The sequence below is a fragment of the Coregonus clupeaformis genome, chromosome 12 (assembly GCF_020615455.1).
Source record: "Coregonus clupeaformis isolate EN_2021a chromosome 12, ASM2061545v1, whole genome shotgun sequence".
NCBI classification, from domain to species: domain Eukaryota; kingdom Metazoa; phylum Chordata; class Actinopteri; order Salmoniformes; family Salmonidae; genus Coregonus; species Coregonus clupeaformis.
Window position 1 is genome coordinate 32,382,783 of NC_059203.1, and position 20,268 is coordinate 32,403,050.

Here is a 20,268-nt window from a genome sequence, read left to right on the forward strand (position 1 = left end):
TACCTGTATAAAAGACACCTGGGAGCCAGAAATCTTTCTGATTGAGAGGGGGTCAAATACTTATTTCCCTCAATAAAATGCAAATAAATTTATAACATTTTTGACATGCGTTTTTCTGGATTTTTTTGTTGTATTTTCTGTCTCTCACTGTTCAAATAAACATACCATTACAATTATAGATTGATCATTTCTTTGTCAGTGTGCAAACGTACAAAATCTGCAGGGGATCAAATACTGTTTTCCCTCACTGTAGATTAGGGCCTAAGGAGTGTATTTCAATTGACTGATTTCCTCAACTGTAACTCAGTAAAAACATAGAACTTGTTGCATGTTACTTTTATATTTTGTTCAGTAGAAGTTAAATCTCCTTTTCGCATGTTAACCTTTGAAATGTCAACCAGCAATTAACCCAGTCTGTCTGGCAATCCCTCCTTCACCTAGCACCACAGGGCTAGGCTAACCTTTTCTCTTTTAGTGTCCCCTCCCCCATTCCCCTTCTCTCTCTCTACCTGAAGATAACATCCCAACCAAAACAAAGGTTATTTTCCTGCTTTGTCCTTCTCCCATATCAAAATTGTTATCCGGCTCCCCTTTTCAATAATGCTTCTGTCTCTCCCGTGCGATTTCAGACCCTGTTAGCATACGCTAGCTAATGTGCCGTGATTACTTAGCATGCCAGAGGGGAGGTTGGAAGGCATGTTGTGGAAAAGCAGAGAGTCTAGAGAGAACCCAACCGTTTCCATAGCGTGCTTTTAGCATTGTGTGTTAGCATCAGTCTCGCTAACCGTGTGTCTTTATACAGTGCATTCGGAAAGTAAAATGTGGACTTTTTCCACATTTGGTTACGTTACAGCCTTATTCTAAAATTGATCAAATTGTTTTTTCCCCTCATCAATCTACACACAATACCCCATAAATAAATATTACATTTACATAAGTATTCAGACCCTTTACTCAGTACTTTGTTGAAGCACCTTTGGCAGTCATTACAGCCTCAAATCTACTTGGGTATAACGCTACAAGCTTGGCATACATGTATTTAGGGAGTTTCTCCCTTTCTTCCCTGTAGATCCTCTCAAGCTCTGTCAGGTTGGATTGGGAGCGTCGCTGCATATCTATTTCCAGGTCTCTCCAGAGATGTTGGATCGGGTTCAAGTCCCGGCTCTGCCTGGGCCACTCAAGGACATTCAAAGACTTGTCCCGAAGCCACTCCTGCATTGTCTTGGCTGTGTGCTTAGGGTTGTTGTCCTGTTGGAAGGTAAACCTTCGCCCCAGTCTGAGGTCCTGAGCGCTCTGGAGCAGGTTTTCATCAAGGATCTCTCTGTACTTTGCTGCGTTCATCTTTCCCTCGATCCTGCCTAGTCTCACAGTCCCTGCCGCTGAAAAACATCCCCACAGCATGATGCTGCCACCACCATGCTTCACCGTAGGGATGGTGCCAGGTTTCCTCCAGACGTGACGCTTGCCATTCAGGCCAAAGAGTTCAGTCTTGGTTTCATCAGACCAGAGAATTTTGGCCAACTCCAAGCGGGCTGTCATGTGCCTTTTACTTAGGAGTGGCTTCCGTCTGGCCACTCTACCATAAAGGCATGATTGGTGGAGTGCTGCATAGATGGGAGAACCTTCCAGAAGGACAACCATCTCCACAGAGGAACTCTGGAGCTCTGTCAGAGTGACTATCGGCTTCTTGGTCACCTCCATGACCATTGCCCTTCTCCCCCGATTGCTCAATTTGGCCATGCGGCCAGCTCTTAGAAGAGTTTTGGTGGTTCCAAACGTCTTCCATTTAAGAATTATGGAGGCCACTATGTTCTTGGGTACCCTTCCCCAGATCTGTGCTTCAACACAATCCTGTCTGAGCTCTACGGACAATTCCTTCAACCTCATTGCTTTGTTTTTGCTCTGACATGCACTGTCAACTGTGGGACCTTATATAGACAGGTGTGTGCCTTTGCAAATCATGTCCAATCAATTAACATGACCACAGGTGGACTCCAATCAAGTTGTAGAAACATCTCAAGGATGATCAATGGAAACAGGATGCATCTGAGCTCAATTTCGAGTCTCATAGCAAAAGGTCTGAATACTTATGTAAATAAGGTATTTCTGTTTTTATTTTTAATAAATTAGTAAACATTTCTAAAAAACCTGTTTTCGCTTTGTCATTATGGGGTATTGTGTGTAGATTGATGAGGAAAATGTTTTATTTAATCAATTTTGGAATAATGCTGTAAAGTAACAAAATGTGAAAAAAGGGAAGGGGTCTGAATACTTTCTGAATGCACTGTATTTCCTTACTGTCTCATGTTGTCTTTATATGTCCTTACTGTTTCATGTTGTCTTGTCTTTATATGTCCTTACATAAGAGACAGTTGTTTAGTCTTTATATGTCCTTACTGTCTCATGTTGTCTTTATATGTCCTTACTGTCTCCTGTTGTCTTGTCTTTATATGGCCTTACTGTCTCATTTTGTCTTGTCTTTATATGTCCTTACTGTCTCATGTTGTCTTGTCTTGATATGTCCTTACTGTCTCATGTTGTCTTGTCTTGATATGTCCTTACTGTCTCATGTTGTCTTGTCTTTATATGTCCTTACTGTCTCATGTTGTCTTGTCTTTATATGGCCTTACTGTCTCATGTTGTCTTGTCTTTATATGTCCTTACTGTCTCATGTTGTCTTGTCTTTATATGTCCTTACTGTCTCATGTTGTCTTTATATGTCCTTACTGTTTCATGTTGTCTTGTCTTTATATGTCCTTACATAAGAGACAGTTGTTTAGTCTTTATATGTCCTTACTGTCTCATGTTGTCTTGTCTTTATATGTCCTTACTGTCTCATGTTGTCTTGTCTTTATATGTCCTTACTGTCTCATGTTGTCTTGTCTTGATATGTCCTTACTGTCTCATGTTGTCTTGTCTTGATATGTCCTTACTGTCTCATGTTGTCTTGTCTTTATATGTTCTTACTGTCTCATGTTGTCTTGTCTTTATATGTCCTTACTGTCTCATGTTGTCTTGTCTTTATATGTCCTTACTGTCTCATGTTGTCTTGTCTTTATATGTCCTTGCTGTCTCATGTTGTCTTGTCTTTATATGTCCTTACTGTCTCATGTTGTCTTGTCTTTATATGGCCTTACTGTCTCATGTTGTCTTGTCTTTATATGGCCTTACTGTCTCATGTTGTCTTGTCTTTATATGTCCTTACTGTCTCATGTTGTCTTGTCTTTATATGTCCTTACTGTCTCATGTTGTCTTTATATGTCCTTACTGTCTCATGTTGTCTTGTCTTTATATGTCCTTACTGTCTCATGTTGTCTTTATATGTCCTTACTGTCTCATGTTGTCTTGTCTTTATATGTCCTTGCTGTCTCATGTTGTCTTGTCTTTATATGTCCTTACTGTCTAATGTTGTCTTGTCTTTATATGTCCTTGCTGTCTCATGTTGTCGTGTCTTTATATGTCCTTACTGTCTCATGTTGTCTTGTCTTTATATGTCCTTGCTGTCTCATGTTGTAGTGTCTTTATGTCCTTACTGTCTCATGTTGTCTTGTCTTTATATGTCCTTACTGTCTCATGTTGTCTTGTCTTTATATGTCCTTACTGTCTCATGTTGTCTTGTCTTGATATGTCCTTACTGTCTCATGTTGTCTTGTCTTTATATGTCCTTACTGTCTCATGTTGTCTTGTCTTGATATGTCCTTACTGTCTCATGTTGTCTTGTCTTTATATGTCCTTACTGTCTCATGTTGTCTTGTCTTTATATGTCCTTGCTGTCTCATGTTGTCATGTCTTTATATGTCCTTACTGTCTCATGTTGTCTTGTCTTTATATGTCCTTGCTGTCTCATGTTGTCGTGTCTTTATGTCCTTACTGTCTCATGTTGTCTTGTCTTTATATGTCCTTACTGTCTCATGTTGTCTTGTCTTTATATGTCCTTACTGTCTCATGTTGTCGTGTCTTTATATGTCCTTACTGTCTCATGTTGTCTTGTCTTTATATGTCCTTGCTGTCTCATGTTGTCGTGTCTTTATGTCCTTACTGTCTCATGTTGTCTTGTCTTTATATGTCCTTACTGTCTCATGTTGTCTTGTCTTTATATGTCCTTACTGTCTCATGTTGTCTTGTCTTGATATGTCCTTACTGTCTCATGTTGTCTTGTCTTTATATGTCCTTGCTGTCTCATGTTGTCGTGTCTTTATGTCCTTACTGTCTCATGTTGTCTTGTCTTTATATGTCCTTACTGTCTCATGTTGTCTTGTCTTTATATGTCCTTACTGTCTCATGTTGTCTTGTCTTGATATGTCCTTACTGTCTCATGTTGTCTTGTCTTTATATGTCCTTACTGTCTCATGTTGTCTTGTCTTGATATGTCCTTACTGTCTCATGTTGTCTTGTCTTTATATGTCCTTACTGTCTCATGTTGTCTTGTCTTTATATGTCCTTGCTGTCTCATGTTGTCGTGTCTTTATATGTCCTTGCTGTCTCATGTTGTCTTGTCTTTATATGTCCTTGCTGTCTCATGTTGTCGTGTCTTTATGTCCTTACTGTCTCATGTTGTCTTGTCTTTATATGTCCTTACTGTCTCATGTTGTCTTGTCTTTATATGTCCTTACTGTCTCATGTTGTCTTGTCTTGATATGTCCTTACTGTCTCATGTTGTCTTGTCTTTATATGTCCTTACTGTCTCATCTTGTCTTGATATGTCCTTACTGTCTCATGTTGTCTTATCTTTATATGTTCTTACTGTCTCATGTTGTCTTGTCTTTATATGTCCTTACTGTCTCATGTTGTCTTGTCTTTATATGTCCTTACTGTCTCATGTTGTCTTGTCTTTATATGTCCTTGCTGTCTCATGTTGTCTTGTCTTTATATGTCCTTACTGTCTCATGTTGTCTTGTCTTTATATGTCCTTGCTGTCTCATGTTGTCGTGTCTTTATATGTCCTTACTGTCTCATGTTGTCTTGTCTTTATATGTCCTTGCTGTCTCATGTTGTCGTGTCTTTATGTCCTTACTGTCTCATGTTGTCTTGTCTTTATATGTCCTTACTGTCTCATGTTGTCTTGTCTTTATATGTCCTTGCTGTCTCATGTTGTCGTGTCTTTATATGTCCTTGCTGTCTCATGTTGTCTTGTCTTTATATGTCCTTGCTGTCTCATGTTGTCTGCGTTGATGGAGAGGGGAATGTTTAGCCCACAGGGGCAAACTGTAGGAGATCGTATCACCATTGATGTAACTCAGCAATTGTGGTTTCTGTTCGTTGTTTCCATTTTATTCAGTGTCCAAAATTAACCTATCCACCGTTCTCTCTCAGCTCGGACGGTTTGGTTACAGTATGGAAGTTATCACTTTGTATTACATGTCAGTGTAGTGTACATATTGAACTTATCCACCCTCCTATCTCTCTTTGCCCCTTTCAGCAATTTTTATTGTATGTTTTTTATTGTATGTTTTTTGTTTACGTTTTGTTTACATTATGGAAGCTATACACTGAGTGTACAAAACATTAGGAACACCTGCTCTTTCCATGAAATAGACTGACCAGGTGAATCCAGTCACCTGTTAAATCCACCAATCATGGAGAGGAGACAGGTTAACTAAGGATTTTTAAGCCTTGAGACAATTGAGACATGGATTGTGTATGTGTGCCGTTCAGAGGGTGAATGGGCAAGACAAAATATTTAAGTGCTTTTGAACAGGGTATGGCAGTAGGTGCCAGGCGCACCGGTTTGAGTGTGTCAAGAACTGCAACGCTACTGCGTTTTTCACACTCAACAGTTTCCTGTGTGTATCAGAATGGTCCTCCACCCAAAGAACATCTAGCCATCTTAACACAACTGTGGGAAGCATTGGAGTCAACATGGGCCAGCATCCCTGTGGAACGTTCAACACCTTGTAGAGTCCATGCCCCGACAAATTGAGGCTGTTCTGAGGGGAAAAAGCGGGTTAATCTCAATATTAGGAAGGTGTTCCTAATGTTTTGTGCACTGAGTGTATACACTTCTGGCTACATGTCAGTGTACTGTACATGTGCATAGTTAATATATGTATCCAACATCCTCTCTCTTCAGAACTGCACAGTGCTCAACAACACTGTTATGATGTGTCTTGCGCCCTCTCTGGCCTTCTCTGAGAAGGTCTTCTCAGAGACAGGCAGTGGTCCCGACGAGATCGGCTTCGTCATGGACGACGTGCGCGCAACGCTTGTGGTCAACGAGACGTTCAGCTTCTACCCAGACCCTGTGATCGAGCCTCTCAGCCCCACGGGCCTGCTGGAGCTCAAGCCCAGCTCCCCACTCATCCTCAAGGTGAGACTTTTTTGGAAGATGGGGCTCTCTGGTTTGGAGAGTGGGACCACGGTGGAGGAGAGTTCTGGAGTGGAGGAGGGTTCCAGGGTGGAGTAGGGAGATTCTGAGCAGTCCCAGGGTGGAGGAGTGTTATTGTGTGGAGCGTGGGGCCCAGGGTGGAGGAGGAGTGAATAAAGTGGCCCAGGTTGGAGGAGCAATATTCTTGGGTGGAGAATGGTGCCAATGGTGGAGGAGAATCCATGAAGGAGTTGGGTTCTGGGGTGCAGAGTGGGGCCCAGGGTGAAGGAAAGTCCTTTGATGGTGCATGAGCAGGTTGGAGGAGGGTTAAAGAGATAAAAATGTCTCTTAGGGACGAGAAATGACACATTATGTATGTATGGCAACAGGTTCAATGTGACCATCTCACTGTAAACTTCAATCTCTCCAACTCAACTTAGAAAAGAGTGTTACAACCTCACAGAGGCATCCAATGCAATATATTTATGGAATGACACTGATAGAAATTGAAATTGCCTTTGTGTTCTCAAAACATTCAATCAGAAATGGTCGCCCTATTTATTTGTGCCCTACTACCCTTGGAGCTTTTGGCTTTCCAAAATAACGCTTTGAGTCTAGGCAACACCATAAAAGGCATTACCTGTGCCGCGATAGGGCGAGAGCCCTTTGGAAAACTACCGTCTACAAAAAAAAGGAAAAATTAATATTTATCCAAATCCACCACAGATATGCCTCCTGCTCCTGTTCCCTCATCAGATAACATCAGGGCGAGTTCACAGCCAAATGTTCACTTTATACCAGAGCCATTCTCGACGCCTTTGAATCCATGCCGCGGTTAAAAACAAATAATCCTGACTTGCTTTATTTGTCATCTCACCTCTCCCCTGAACTTCAAAGCCGTTCCGCTGAAAAAAAATCTGCTGTGATTAGGGCTGACCCCATTTAGTCGACTGGACGATTGTTTGGTTGATAGGCTGTTGATAGACCAAGATTTCTTCAGTCAAGTAGTAGCAAATATCTATTTATTTTTGTGATGTACAAGACACCTGTCTGATTCGCGCCTGTCTTAGTCGAATAATCCATGTGGAGGCCTTGGGGATGGCACAGTCCGTCACTCTAAGACGTGCTACTGAAATTGTATATGGTTATATGACATAAGAACAATGGTGGAACACTAATACAAATAATATTATTTTATAACAACTGTGCTTTCTCCCGTGCTGGATAGTGGTCGCTGTCCGCGGTTCTGAAACACCAGAGCGCTGTTGAATTGGTGCCTTTTCATAGACTGTGTTGCGATGTGCATAATAGTTAACCAGTATATTGGTGTTGAGAACAATGCGGCGGAGGCAGCAGCAGAATGAGGAGATGAGAAAACAGGCCTCGCCTTATTGTCTAAGAAAAGTGAGGAGAGGAAACCCCAACTTAATTAGGTCTATAATCAATAGCCTAACTGTTAAATATGCCTGGTTTTAGAAATCAACCATGTATATCTACAGAAATAAGACAGATCCTGCTTCTGTTGCCTGTTTGAGTGTTTATTTAATAGCCTACTGATTCCGTGAGCACCAAGCCTCACGCAATCACAACACAACATCTTGAATAAACAATTTCCCAAATCCTGCTGTTTTTAATATTTGCTGTGCTGTAATAAAGGCTTCACACTTTTTTTTCTGTTAGAACAGCCTCTCTGGTATTATTTATCATTCATTTAGTGTTTACACTGTTCCAAATTGTCCCCAAAATAATATTTATTATAATAATAACTCTCCTTTTTCTTGGTCTCCTTCTTATTGTTATTACTATTATACTCATCATTATAATAATAAGTATTGTCGTTATCATTAGTAGGCTTTGTATAGTAGCCTTGTATAACCACCATCGAGCTGTAGGCCTACGAGCGCGTTCTGTTTAGTCTTAATACCATAACATACTTAGGCCTATATTTCAATACTTATATAGGCTACTGTATCAATCAATCATTTATTTGTTCATGTCATCACACAGCATACGAGTCATTCATGATTTGAAATGCCATCAAGCATTTTAGTTTTAAAATAATATAACAAAGCGACCCTTGAATAATTAGCGTAAACAATAAATAAACCGTTCCATTTCGGAAATTGCATTCATGTATGAATGCGACTGTTTTTAGTATTTGCTGTAATATAAAGGCTTAACAAAAATGTGTGTCACACAAAGAGAGTAAGGTTTGAGGGAATAAGGAATGTTTTTCCGAAACAAATGAGGAATTTCGGTAACAGAACTTTTCAGTCAGAAATGGCTGTAATTATGTTGCAGCTTCAGCAACACCGACAGCGTGATAAACTGTTGTTCTGTGGTGGTCGTTGCAGCAGGGAGGAGAGAGAGAGAGAGACAACGGGTGCTAGTCACACAGTCACTTGATGTCTTTTTTTTTTTTACACAGTGCAGCAAGTCTGAGCTGGCCCAGCACAATCAAATCAATTGATTATTTCATCAAACAGTGTGCTTAAACTATCAGACAAGCTCAGTGCATATGGTTGATTGGATTAAAACACATAGGAAAAATACACATTTTAAAATATCGACCAATCGATTGGTCAAAAGAACAGATGACTCTTGATTTTTGTTTGGTCGGGGACAGCCCAAACTGTGATATTTCGTGGATATTTTATATTATTTGAAAAGGAAAAGACGCAACACTCGCTCCCCATTAACAAGTATTTGTTTTATTGAAGCAAGGTTAAAAGATGAACGTTTCGGCCTTCAACAGAATAATTACACAAAGGGAATGGACAAGTTCATACAGGGCACGGGGAACACAGTTAGGGAGAAAACTCTCTTCAGCTGGTGGTGCTAATGGGAGACAGTGTGGTAGACCATACAGGTTGGTCCTCAGGGTGAGGGGTACTGTGGTATGTCTCCAACAGTTTTTGCAGGTTAGCAAAGTTCGGTGCCATCCTTGTGCCCATTGCGGTCCCGCTACACTGCAGGAAGTAGACAACGTCGTGAGCACCAACCTCATGAGTTCAGCTGTGTCTTTGAGATAAGATGGCAGAGTTGACATAATGGGTTTCAGGTGATGGTCGACATAGAGTGAGATGTTCTCAGTAATTCTTCCAATCCCTGACGTGATGGGTCTGCCCGGAAAGTTGTCCATGTTCTTGTGTAGCTTAGGCACCGTGTACAACAGGGGGTGCAGGGGTGTTGGACAAAACATGTGCTTTGTCATGTGTGTGGATATTTTATATATGAAATAAGCTTCTTTTTTTTTGTTGCCTATCAGAAACAATTTAAGATTTCATAATGAACCCTACAACCCTTTGATTGCTGTGTCTTCCGTTTCTCTGAGAAGCCGGAAAATAAGAAATGGGAATGTGGATAAATTAGATGTGCATCAGATTTTCCAAGCAATTAATTCCTCTCCCTGCAATGCCTCGTGGGTAATGGGAGGGGGGACTGAGACCTGTGTTTGATGGTTTATTTACCATAATTGGTTCCCTCTCGGCCAATGAGATGCAGTGAAAGCACCCATCAATACAAAAATGTATCTGAAATACAGCCAAACACATCAACAACCCTCGTTATATACACACACACACAGTGGGGAGAACAAGTATTTGATACACTGCCGATTTTGCAGGTTTTCCTACTTACAAAGCATGTAGAGGTCTGTAATTTTTTATCATAAGTACACTTCAACTGTGAGAGATGGAATGTAAAACAAAAATCCAGAAAATCACATTGTATGATTTTTAATTAATTAATTTGCATTTTATTGCATGACATAAGTATTTGATACATCAGAAAAACGTAATATTTGGTACAGAAACCTTTGTTTGCAATTACAGAGATCATATGTTTCCTGTAGGTCTTGACCAGGTTTCCACACACTGCAGCAGGGATTTTGGCCCACTCCTCCATACAGACCTTTTCCAGATCCTTCAGGTTTCTGGGCTGTCGCTGGGCAATACAGACTTTCAGCTCCCTCCAAAGATTTTCTATTGGGTTCAGGTCTGGAGACTGGCTAGGCCACTCCAGGACCTTGAGATGCTTCTTATAGAGCCACTCCTTAGTTGCCCTGGCTGTGTGTATCGGGTCGTTGTCATGCTGGAAGACCCAGCCACGACCCATCTTCAATGCTCTTACTGAGGGAAGGAGGTTGTTGGCCAAGATCTCGCGATACATGGCCCCATCCATCCTCCCCTCAATACGGTGCAGTCGTCCTGTCCCCTTTGCAGAAAAGCATCCCCAAAGAATGATGTTTCCACCTCCATGCTTCATGGTTGGGATGGTGTTCTTGGGGTTGTACTCATCCTTCTTCTTCCTCCAAACACGGCGAGTGGAGTTTAGACCAAAAAGCTATATTTTTGTCTCATCAGACCACATGACCTTCTCCCATTCCTCCTCTGGATCATCCAGATGGTCATTGGCAAACTTCAGACGGGCCTGGACATGTGTGTTACTAATGGTTTGTTACTAATGGTTTTCTTTGAGACTTTGGTCCCAGCTCTCTTCAGGTCATTGACCAGGTCCTGCCGTGTAGTTCTGGGCTGATCCCTCACCTTCCTCATGATCATTGATGTCTCACGAGGTGAGATCTTGCATGGAGCCCCAGACCGAGGGTGATTGACGTCATCTTGAACTTCTTCCATTTTCTAATAATTGCGCCAACAGTTGTTGCCTTCTCACCAAGCTGCTTGCCTATTGTCCTGTAGCCCATCCCAGCCTTGTGCAGGTCTACAATTTTATCCCTGATGTCCTTAAACAGCTCTCTGGTCTTGGCCATTGTGGAGAGGTTGGAGTCTGTTTGATTGAGTGTGTGGACAGGTGTCTTTTATACAGGTAACGAGTTCAAACAGGTGCAGTTAATACAGGTAATTCGTGGAGAACAGGAGGGCTTCTTAAAGAAAAACGAACAGGTCAATGAGAGCCGGAATTCTTACTGGTTGTTAGGTGATCAAATACTTATGTCATGCAATAAAATGCAAATTAATAACTTAAAAATCAGACAATGTGATTTTCTGAATTACAGACCTCTACATGCTTTGTAAGTAGGAAAACCTGCAAAATCGGCAGTGTATCAAATACTTGTTCTCCCCACTGTATGTATATATATATATATATATATATATATATATATATATATATATGTGTACAGTGGGGAAAAAAACTATTTAGTCAGCCACCAATTGTGCAAGTTCTCCCACTTAAAAGGATGAGAGAGGCCTGTAATTTTCATCATAGGTACACGTCAACTATGACAGACAAAATGAGATTTTTTTTCTCCAGAAAATCACATTGTAGTATTTTTTATGAATTTATTTGCAAATTATGGTGGAAAATAAGTATTTGGTCAATAACAAAAGTTTCTCAATACTTTGTTGTATACCCTTTGTTGGCAATGACACAGGTCAAACGTTTTCTGTAAGTATTCACAAGGTTTTCACACACTCTTGCTGGTATTTTGGCCAATTCCTCCATGCAGATCTCCTCTAGAGCAGTGATGTTTTGGGGCTGTCGCTGGGCAACACGGACTTTCAACTCCCTCCAAAGATTTTCTATGGGGTTGAGATCTGGAGACTGGCTAGGCCACTCCAGGACCTCGAAATGCTTCTTACGAAGCCACTCCTTCGTTGCCCGGGCGGTGTGTTTGGGATCATTGTCATGCTGAAAGACCCAGCGACGTTTCATCTTCAATGCCCTTGCTGATGGAAGGAGGTTTTCACTCAAAATCTCACGATACATGGCCCCATTCATTCTATCCTTTACACAGATCAGTCGTCCTGGTCCCTTTGCAGAAAAACAGCCCCAAAGCATGATGTTTCCACCACCATGCTTCACAGTAGGTATGGTGTTCTTTGGATGCAACTCAGCATTCTTTGTCCTCCAAACACGACGAGTTGAGCTTTTACCAAAAAGTTCTATTTTGGTTTCATCAGACCATATGACATTCTCCCAATCCTCTTCTGGATCATCCAAATGCACTCTAGCAAACTTCAGACGGGCCTGGACATGTACTGGCTTAAGCAGGGGGACACGTCTGGCACTGCAGGATTTGAGTCCCTGGCGGCGTAGTGTGTTACTGATGGTAGGCTATGTTACTTTGGTCCCAGCTCTCTGCAGGTCATTCACTAGGTCCCCCCGTGTGGTTCTGGGATTTTTGCTCACCGTTCTCATTTTGACCCCACGGGGTGAGGTCTTGCGTGGAGTTCCAGATCGAGGGAGATTATCAGTGGTCTTGTATGTCTTCCATTTCCTAATAATTGCTCCCACAGTTGATTTCTTCAAACCAAGCTGCTTATCTATTGCAGATTCAGTCTTCCCAGCCTGGTGCAGGTCTACAATTTTGTTTCTGGTGTCCTTTGACAGCTCTTTGGTCTTGGCCATAGTGGAGTTTGGAGTGTGACTGTTTGAGGTTGTGGACAGGTGTATTTTATACTGATAACAAGTTCAAACAGGTGCCATTAATACAGGTAACGAGTGGAGGACAGAGGAGCCTCTTAAAGAAGAAGTTACAGGTCTGTGAGAGCCAGAAATCTTGCTTGTTTGTAGGTGACCAAATACTTATTTTCCACCATAATTTGCAAATAAACTCATTAAAAATCCTACAATGTGATTTTCTGGAATGTTTTTTCTCAATTTGTCTGTCATATTTGACGTGTACCTATGACAGGCCTCTCTCATCTTGTTAAGTGGGAGAACTTGCACAATTGGTGGCTGACTAAATACTTTTTTCCCCCACTGTATGTATGTATGTATGTATGTATGTATGTATGTGTATATATATGTACAGTATGTATGTATGTATATGTATGTATATACTACCATTCAAAAGTTTGGGGTCACTTAGACATTTCTGTGTTTTCCATGAAAACATTCATGAAATGAGTTTGAATAGGAATTATAGCAAAATGCATAGGAAATTTAATTTAAAAAATGATTTTTAATATAGAATAATTGTGTCCTTTTTGTCAAAGAATCCTCCATTTGCAGCAATTACAGCCTTGCAGACCTTTGGCATTCTAGTTGTCAATTTGTTGAGGTAATCTGAAGAGATTTCACCCCATGCTTCCTGAAGCACCTCCCACAAGTTGGATTGGCTTTATGGGAACTTCTTACATACCATACGGTCAAGCTGCTCCCACAACAGCTCAATAGGGTTGAGATCCAGTGACTGTGCTGGCCACTCCATTATAGACAGAATACCAGCTGACTGCTTCTTCCCTAAATAGTTATTGCATAGTTTGGAGCTGTGCTTTGGGTCATTGTCCTGTTGTAGGAGGAAATTGGCTCCAATCAAGTGCCGTCCACAGGGTATGGCATGGCGTTGCAAAGTGGAGTGATAGCCTTCCTTCTTCAAGATCCCTTTTACCCTGTACAAATCTCCCACTTTACCACTACCAAAGCACCCCCAGACCATCACAGTGCCTCCACCATGCTTGAAAGATGGCATCAAGCACTCCTCCTCCTCCTCCAGCATCTTTTCATTTGGTCTGCGTCTCACAGATGTTCTTCTTTGTGATCCGAACACCTCAAACTTCGAAATGTCTGTTCATAACACCTTTTTCCAATTTCCTCTGTCCAGTGTCTGTGTTCTTTTGCCCATCTTAATCTTTTATTTTTATTGGCCAGTCTGAGATATGGCTTTTTCTTTGCAACTCTGCCTAGAAGGTCACCATCCCGGAGTCGCCTCTTCACTGTTGACGTTGAGACTGGTGTTTTGCGGGTACTATTTAATGAAGCTGCCAGTTGAGGACCTGTGAGGGAGTAGTACACAGCGTTGTACGAGATCTTCAGTTTCTTGGCAATTTCTCGCATGGAATAGCCTTCATTTCTCAGAACAAGAATAGACTGACGAGTTTCAGAAGAAAGTTCTTTGTTTCTGGCCATTTTGGTTCTGTAATCGAACCCACAATTGCTGATGCTCCAGATACTCAACTAGTCTCAAGAAGGCCAGTTTTATTGCTTCTTTAATGAGCACAACAGTTTTCAGCTGTGCTAACATAATTGCAAAATGGTTTTCTAATGACAATTAGCCTTTTAAAATGATAAACATGGATTAACAAACACAATGTGCCATTGGAACACAGGACTGATGGTTGCTGATAATGGGCCTCTGTACGCCTATGTAGAGATTCCATTAAAAATCAGCCGTTCCCAGCTACATTACCCATTTAAAATATTAACTATGTCTACACTGTATTTCTGATCAATTTGCTGTTATTTTAATGGACAAAGAAATTGCTTTTCTTTCGAAAACAATGACATTTCTATGTGACCCCAAACTTTTGAATGGTAGTGTATATACAGTTGAAGTCGGAGGTTTACATACACTTAGGTTGGAGTCATTAAAACTCGTTTTTCAACCACTCCACAAATGTCTTGTTATCAAACTATAGTTTTGGCATGTCGGTTAGGACATTTACTTTGTGCATGACACAAGTAATTTTTCCAACAATTGTTTACAGACAGATTATTGCACTTATAATTCACTGTATCACAATTCCAGTGGGTCAGAAGTTTATATACACTAAGTTGACTGTGCCTTTAAGCACCTTGGAAAATTCCAGAAAATGATGTCATGGCTTTAGAAGCTTCTGATCGGCTAATTGACATAATTTGAGTCAATTGGTGGTGTCCTTGTGGATGTATTTCAAGGCCTACCTTCAAACTCAGTGCCTCTTTGCTTGACATCATGGGAAAATCAAAACAAATCAGCCAAGACCTCCACATGTCTGGGTCATCCTCGGGAGCGATTTCCAAACGCCTGAAGGTACCACGTTCATCTGTACAAACAATAGTACGCAAGTATAAACACCATGGGACCATGCAGCCGTCATACCGCTCAGGAAGGAGACGCGTTTTGTCTCCTAGAGATGAACGTACTTTGGTGCGAAAAGTGCAAATCAGTCCCAGAACAACAGCAAAGGATATTGTGAAGATGCTGGAGGAAACAGGTACAAAAGTATCTATATCCACAGTAAAACAAGTCCTATATCGACATAACCTGAAAGGCCGCTCAGCAAGGAAGAAGCCATTGCTCCAAAACCGCCATAGAAAAGCTAGACTAAGGTTTGCAACTGCACATGGGGACAAAAGATCGTGCTTTTTGGAGAAATATCCTCTGGTCTGATGAAACAAAAATAGAACTGTTTGGCCAAAATGACCATCGTTATGTTTGGAGGAAAAAGGGGTTAGCTTGCAAGCCGAAGAACACCATCCCAACCGTGAAGCACGGGGGTGGCAGCATCATGCTGTGGGGGTGCTTTGCTGCAGGAGGGACTGGTGCACTTCACAAAATAGATGGCATCATGAGGAAGGTAAATTATGTGGATATATTGAAGCAACATCTCAAGACATCAGTCAGGAAGTTAAAGCTTGGGTCTTCCAAATGGACAATGACCCCAAGCATACATCCAAAGTTGTGGCAAAATGTCAAGGTATTGGAGTGGCCATCACAAAGCCCTGACCTCAATCCTATAGAACATTTGTTGGCAGAACTGAAAAAGCGTGTGTGAGCAAGGAGGCCTACAAACCTGACTCAGTTACACCAGCTCTGTCAGGAGGAATGGGCCAAAATTGATGAAAGAAATAAAAGCTGAAATAGATCATTCTCTCTATTATTATTCTGACATTTCACATTCTTAAAATAAAGTGGTGATCCTAACTGACCTAAGACAGGGAATTTTTATTAGGATTAAATGTCATGAATTGTGAAAAACGGAGTATTGAGTATGTATTTGGCTAAGGTGTATGTAAACTTCCGACTTCAACTGTATATATAGTTTAATAACACAAGATAGATATTGGTCTCCAGTAGGCTACGACATACAAGTGTCAAGTGTATCCTAAGGGTAAGAATGAACTTTCAAAATTGAGTTCAATTGTGGCCTCTGGTGGTCCAGTGGTTAGGGCTGCTGAGACACTTTTCTGATTATCAGACTATTCGTTTTGCTTCTTGAAAACATTGAAATAAATGTGATTAACTTGTGGGCCTAATGTAGGCTCAGGCTTGTCACTAGATCATCCAGCACCGGGCGCAAACTCATGAGGCTCGGCGCCAGAGTGTGCTGCTTAGACCACTGCACTATGTCAGGTCACAATGCTCTATCAAGCACTAAGAATACTATGAATACTGATGATACATAGGCGCGTCATTTGAAATTATTTTGTTTTATGCCTTCCCCAAACCATAGCCCGCCCCTAACCTTAACCACTCAGAAATAATGCCTAAACTGTTAACCTTTGAGTTGTTTCTGTTTTAACCCTGTAACCACGTGGAATTAACCCTGTAACCATGCTGAATTAATGCGTCAAAAATAAACATTAATCCATTTCACAAAAGGCAGTGGGCCGGGATTCGAACCCATGCTCACTCTGGCACACTGTAACCGCTGGACTACACAGGCATGAAGGGAACCATTTATTCTGCCTATTGCTTGCCTTCAACATATAATAAAACAATTGATCTAAGAATAATTATTTTCTCGAACAAAAAATACATCTACGCCCTGCAAATAAATGTGTCAATTTATTATAATCTACAAAAGAATTCACGAGATGCGCTGTAGCCTGCATGTAGCTTTCGTAAAGTACAATGTAGGTATGGTACTACATTGTATACAAACACTGCTTCCTACAAATTAATTAAAAATGAAAAGCTGAAATGTCTTGATTCAATAAGTATTCAACCCCTTTGTTATGGCAAGGCTAAATACATTCAGGAGTAAAAATATGCTTAACAAGTCACATAATAAGTTGCATGGACTCACTCGGTGTGCAATAATAGTGTTTAACATGATTTTTGAATGACTGCCTCATCTCTGTACCCCACACATACAATAATTTGTAAGGTTCCTCAGTGAGCAGGGAATTTCAAACACAAATTCAACTACAAAGACCAGGAAGGTTTTCTAATGCCTTGCAAAGAAGAACACCTATTGGTAGATGGGTAAAAATTTAATAAAAACAGACCTTGAATATCTTTTTGAGCATGGTGAAGTTATTAATTACACTTTGGAAGGTTTATCAATAAACCCAGTCACTACAAAGATACAGGCGTCCTTCCTAACTCAGTTGTCGGAGAGGAAGGACACCGCTCAGGGAGTCCAATGGTGACTTTAAAACAGTTACAGAGTTTAATGGCTGTGATAGGCGAAAACTGAGGATAGATCAACCACATTGTAGTTACTCCACAATACTAACTTAAATGACAGAGTGAAAAGAATGAAGGCTGTACAGAATACAGTAGAAATATTCCAAAACATGCATTCTGCTAGCAACAAGGCATCTAAAGTAATACTTCAAAAAATGTGGCGAAGCAATTCACCTTTTTGTCCTGTATACAAAGTGTTATGTTTGGGGCAAATCCAATGCAACACATTACTGAGTACCACTCGCCATATGTTCAAGCATAGTGGTGGCTGCATCATGTTACGGGTATGCTTGTAATTTTTAAGGACTGGAGTTTTTCAGGATGAAACAATTAACGTCAAGGAGCTAAGCACAGGCAATATCCTAGAGGAAAATCTGTTTCCGTCTGCTTTCCTCCAGACACTGGGAGATGACTTCACCTTTCAACAGGACAATAACCTAATACACAAGGCCAAAACTACACTGGAGTTGCTTACCAAGAAGACAGTGAATGTTCCTGAGTGGCAGAGTTACAGTTTTGACTTAAATCTGCTTGAAAATGTATGCCAAGACCTGAAAATGGTTGTCTAGCAATGATCAACAACCAATTTGAAAGAGCATGAAGACTTTTGAAAAGAATAGTAGACAAATGTTGCACAATCCAGGTGTGGAAAGCTCTTAGAGACTTACCCAGAAACACTCACAGCTGTAATCACTGCCAAAGGTGCTCCTACAATGCATTGACTCAGGGGTAATGAGATATTTCTGTATGATCATTTAAAATAAATTTGCTAAAATTTCAAAAAACATGTTTTCACTTTGTCATAATGGGGTATTGTGTGTAGAAGGGTGAGAGAGAAAAAATATTTAATCAGTTTTGAATTCAGGCTGTACTGCAGTAAAATGTGGAATAAGTCAAGGGGTATGAATACTTTCTGAAGGCACTGTAAGTGATGGTGAGAGGGTGCGCGTGCATGCTTGCGTGTACACAGAATGTGTGTGTTTTTAGTATGTGGTGTGCAAATGCGTTCCTATGCACCTACAGTGAGGGGAAAAAAGTATTTGATCCCCTGCTGATTTTGTACGTTTGCCCACTGACAAAGACATGATCAGTCTATAGTTTTAATGGTAGGTTTATTTGAACAGTGAGAGACAGAATAACAACAAACGCATGTCAAAAATGTTATACATTGATTTGCATTTTAATGAGGGAAATAAGTATTTGACCCCTCTGCAAAACATGACTTAGTACTCGGTGGCAAAACCCTTGTTGGCAATCACAGAGGTCAGACGTTTCTTGTAGTTGGCCACCAGGTTTGCACACATCTCAGCAGGGATTTTGCCCCACTCCTCTTTGCAGATCTTCTCCAAGTCATTAAGGTTTCGAGGCTGACGTTTGGCAACTCGAACCTTCAGCTCCCTCCACAGATTTTCTATGGGATTAAGGTCTGGAGACTGGCTAGGCCACTCCAGGACCTTAATGTGCTTCTTCTTGAGCCACTCCTTTGTTGCCTTGGCCGTGTGTTTTGGGTCATTGTCATGCTGGAATACCCATCCATGACCCATTTTCAATGTCCTGGCTGAGGGAAGGAGGTTCTCACCCAAGATTTGACGGTACATGGCCCCGTCCATCGTCCCTTTGATGTGGTGAAGTTGTCCTGTCCCCTTAGCAGAAAAACACCCCCAAAGCATAATGTTTCCGCCTCCATGTTTGACGGTGGGGATGGTGTTCTTGGGGTCATAGGCAGCATTCCTCCTCCTCCAAACACGGCGAGTTGAGTTGATGCCAAAGAGTTCGATTTTGGTCTCATCTGACCACAACACTTTCACCCAGTTCTCCTCTGAATCATTCAGATGTTCATTGGCAAACTTCAGACGGGCCTGTATATGTGCTTTCTTGAGCAGGGGGACCTTGCGGGCGCTGCAGGATTTCAGTCCTTCACGGCGTAGTGTGTTACCAATTGTTTTCTTGGTGACTATGGTCCCAGCTGCCTTGAGATCATTGACAAGATCCTCCCGTGTTGTTCTGGGCTGATTCCTCACCGTTCTCATGATCATTGCAACTCCACGAGGTGAGATCTTGCATGGAGCCCCAGGCCAAGGGAGATTGACAGTTATTTTGTGTTTCTTCCATTTGCGAATAATCGCACCAACTGTTGGCACCTTTTCACCAAGCTGCTTGGCGATGGTCTTGTAGCCCATTCCAGCCTTGTGTAGGTCTACAATCTTGTCCCTGACATCCTTGGAGAGCTCTTTGGTCTTGGCCATGGTGGAGAGTTTGGAATCTGATTGATTGATTGCTTCTGTGGACAGGTGTCTTTTTATACAGGTAACAAGCTGAGATTAGGAGCACTCCCTTTAAGAGTGTGCTCCTAATCTCAGCTCGTTACCTGTATAAAAGACACCTGGGAGCCAGAAATCTTTCTGATTGAGAGGGGGTCAAATACTTATTTCCTTCATTAAAATGCAAATCAATTAATAAAATTTTTAACATGTGTTTTTCTGGATTTTTTTTTTGTTATTCTGTCTCTCACTGTTCAAATAAACCTACCATTAAAATTATAGACTGATCATTTCTTTGTCAGTGGGCAAACGTACAAAATCAGCAGGGGATTAAATACTTTTTTCCCTCACTGTATGCATTCTCTTCAGTTGTGTGTCTAATGTTGTGTGTCTGTCTCTGTCTCTCCCAGGGTAAGAACCTGATACCGGCAGCCCCTGGTAACTCTCGTCTCAACTACACGGTGCTGATCGGTGACACGCCCTGTGTCCTCACCCTGTCAGAGAGCCAGCTGCTCTGTGAGTGGCCCAACCTCACTGGAGAACACAAAGTTACCGTAAGTAGT

General features: G+C 41.3%; 1 protein-coding gene across 1 annotated transcript in view; it reads left to right on the forward strand.

The window, feature by feature from the left end:
• LOC121551550 (plexin-A1-like) overlaps nucleotides 1–20,268 on the forward strand; it is a 347,386-nt gene that overhangs the window by 294,641 nt on the left and 32,477 nt on the right. The window contains exons 18-19 of the mRNA XM_045223805.1: nucleotides 6,071–6,307; nucleotides 20,116–20,259. Coding sequence (XP_045079740.1) covers nucleotides 6,071–6,307; nucleotides 20,116–20,259 — 381 coding nt within the window. The remainder of the gene's footprint in view (nucleotides 1–6,070; nucleotides 6,308–20,115; nucleotides 20,260–20,268) is intronic.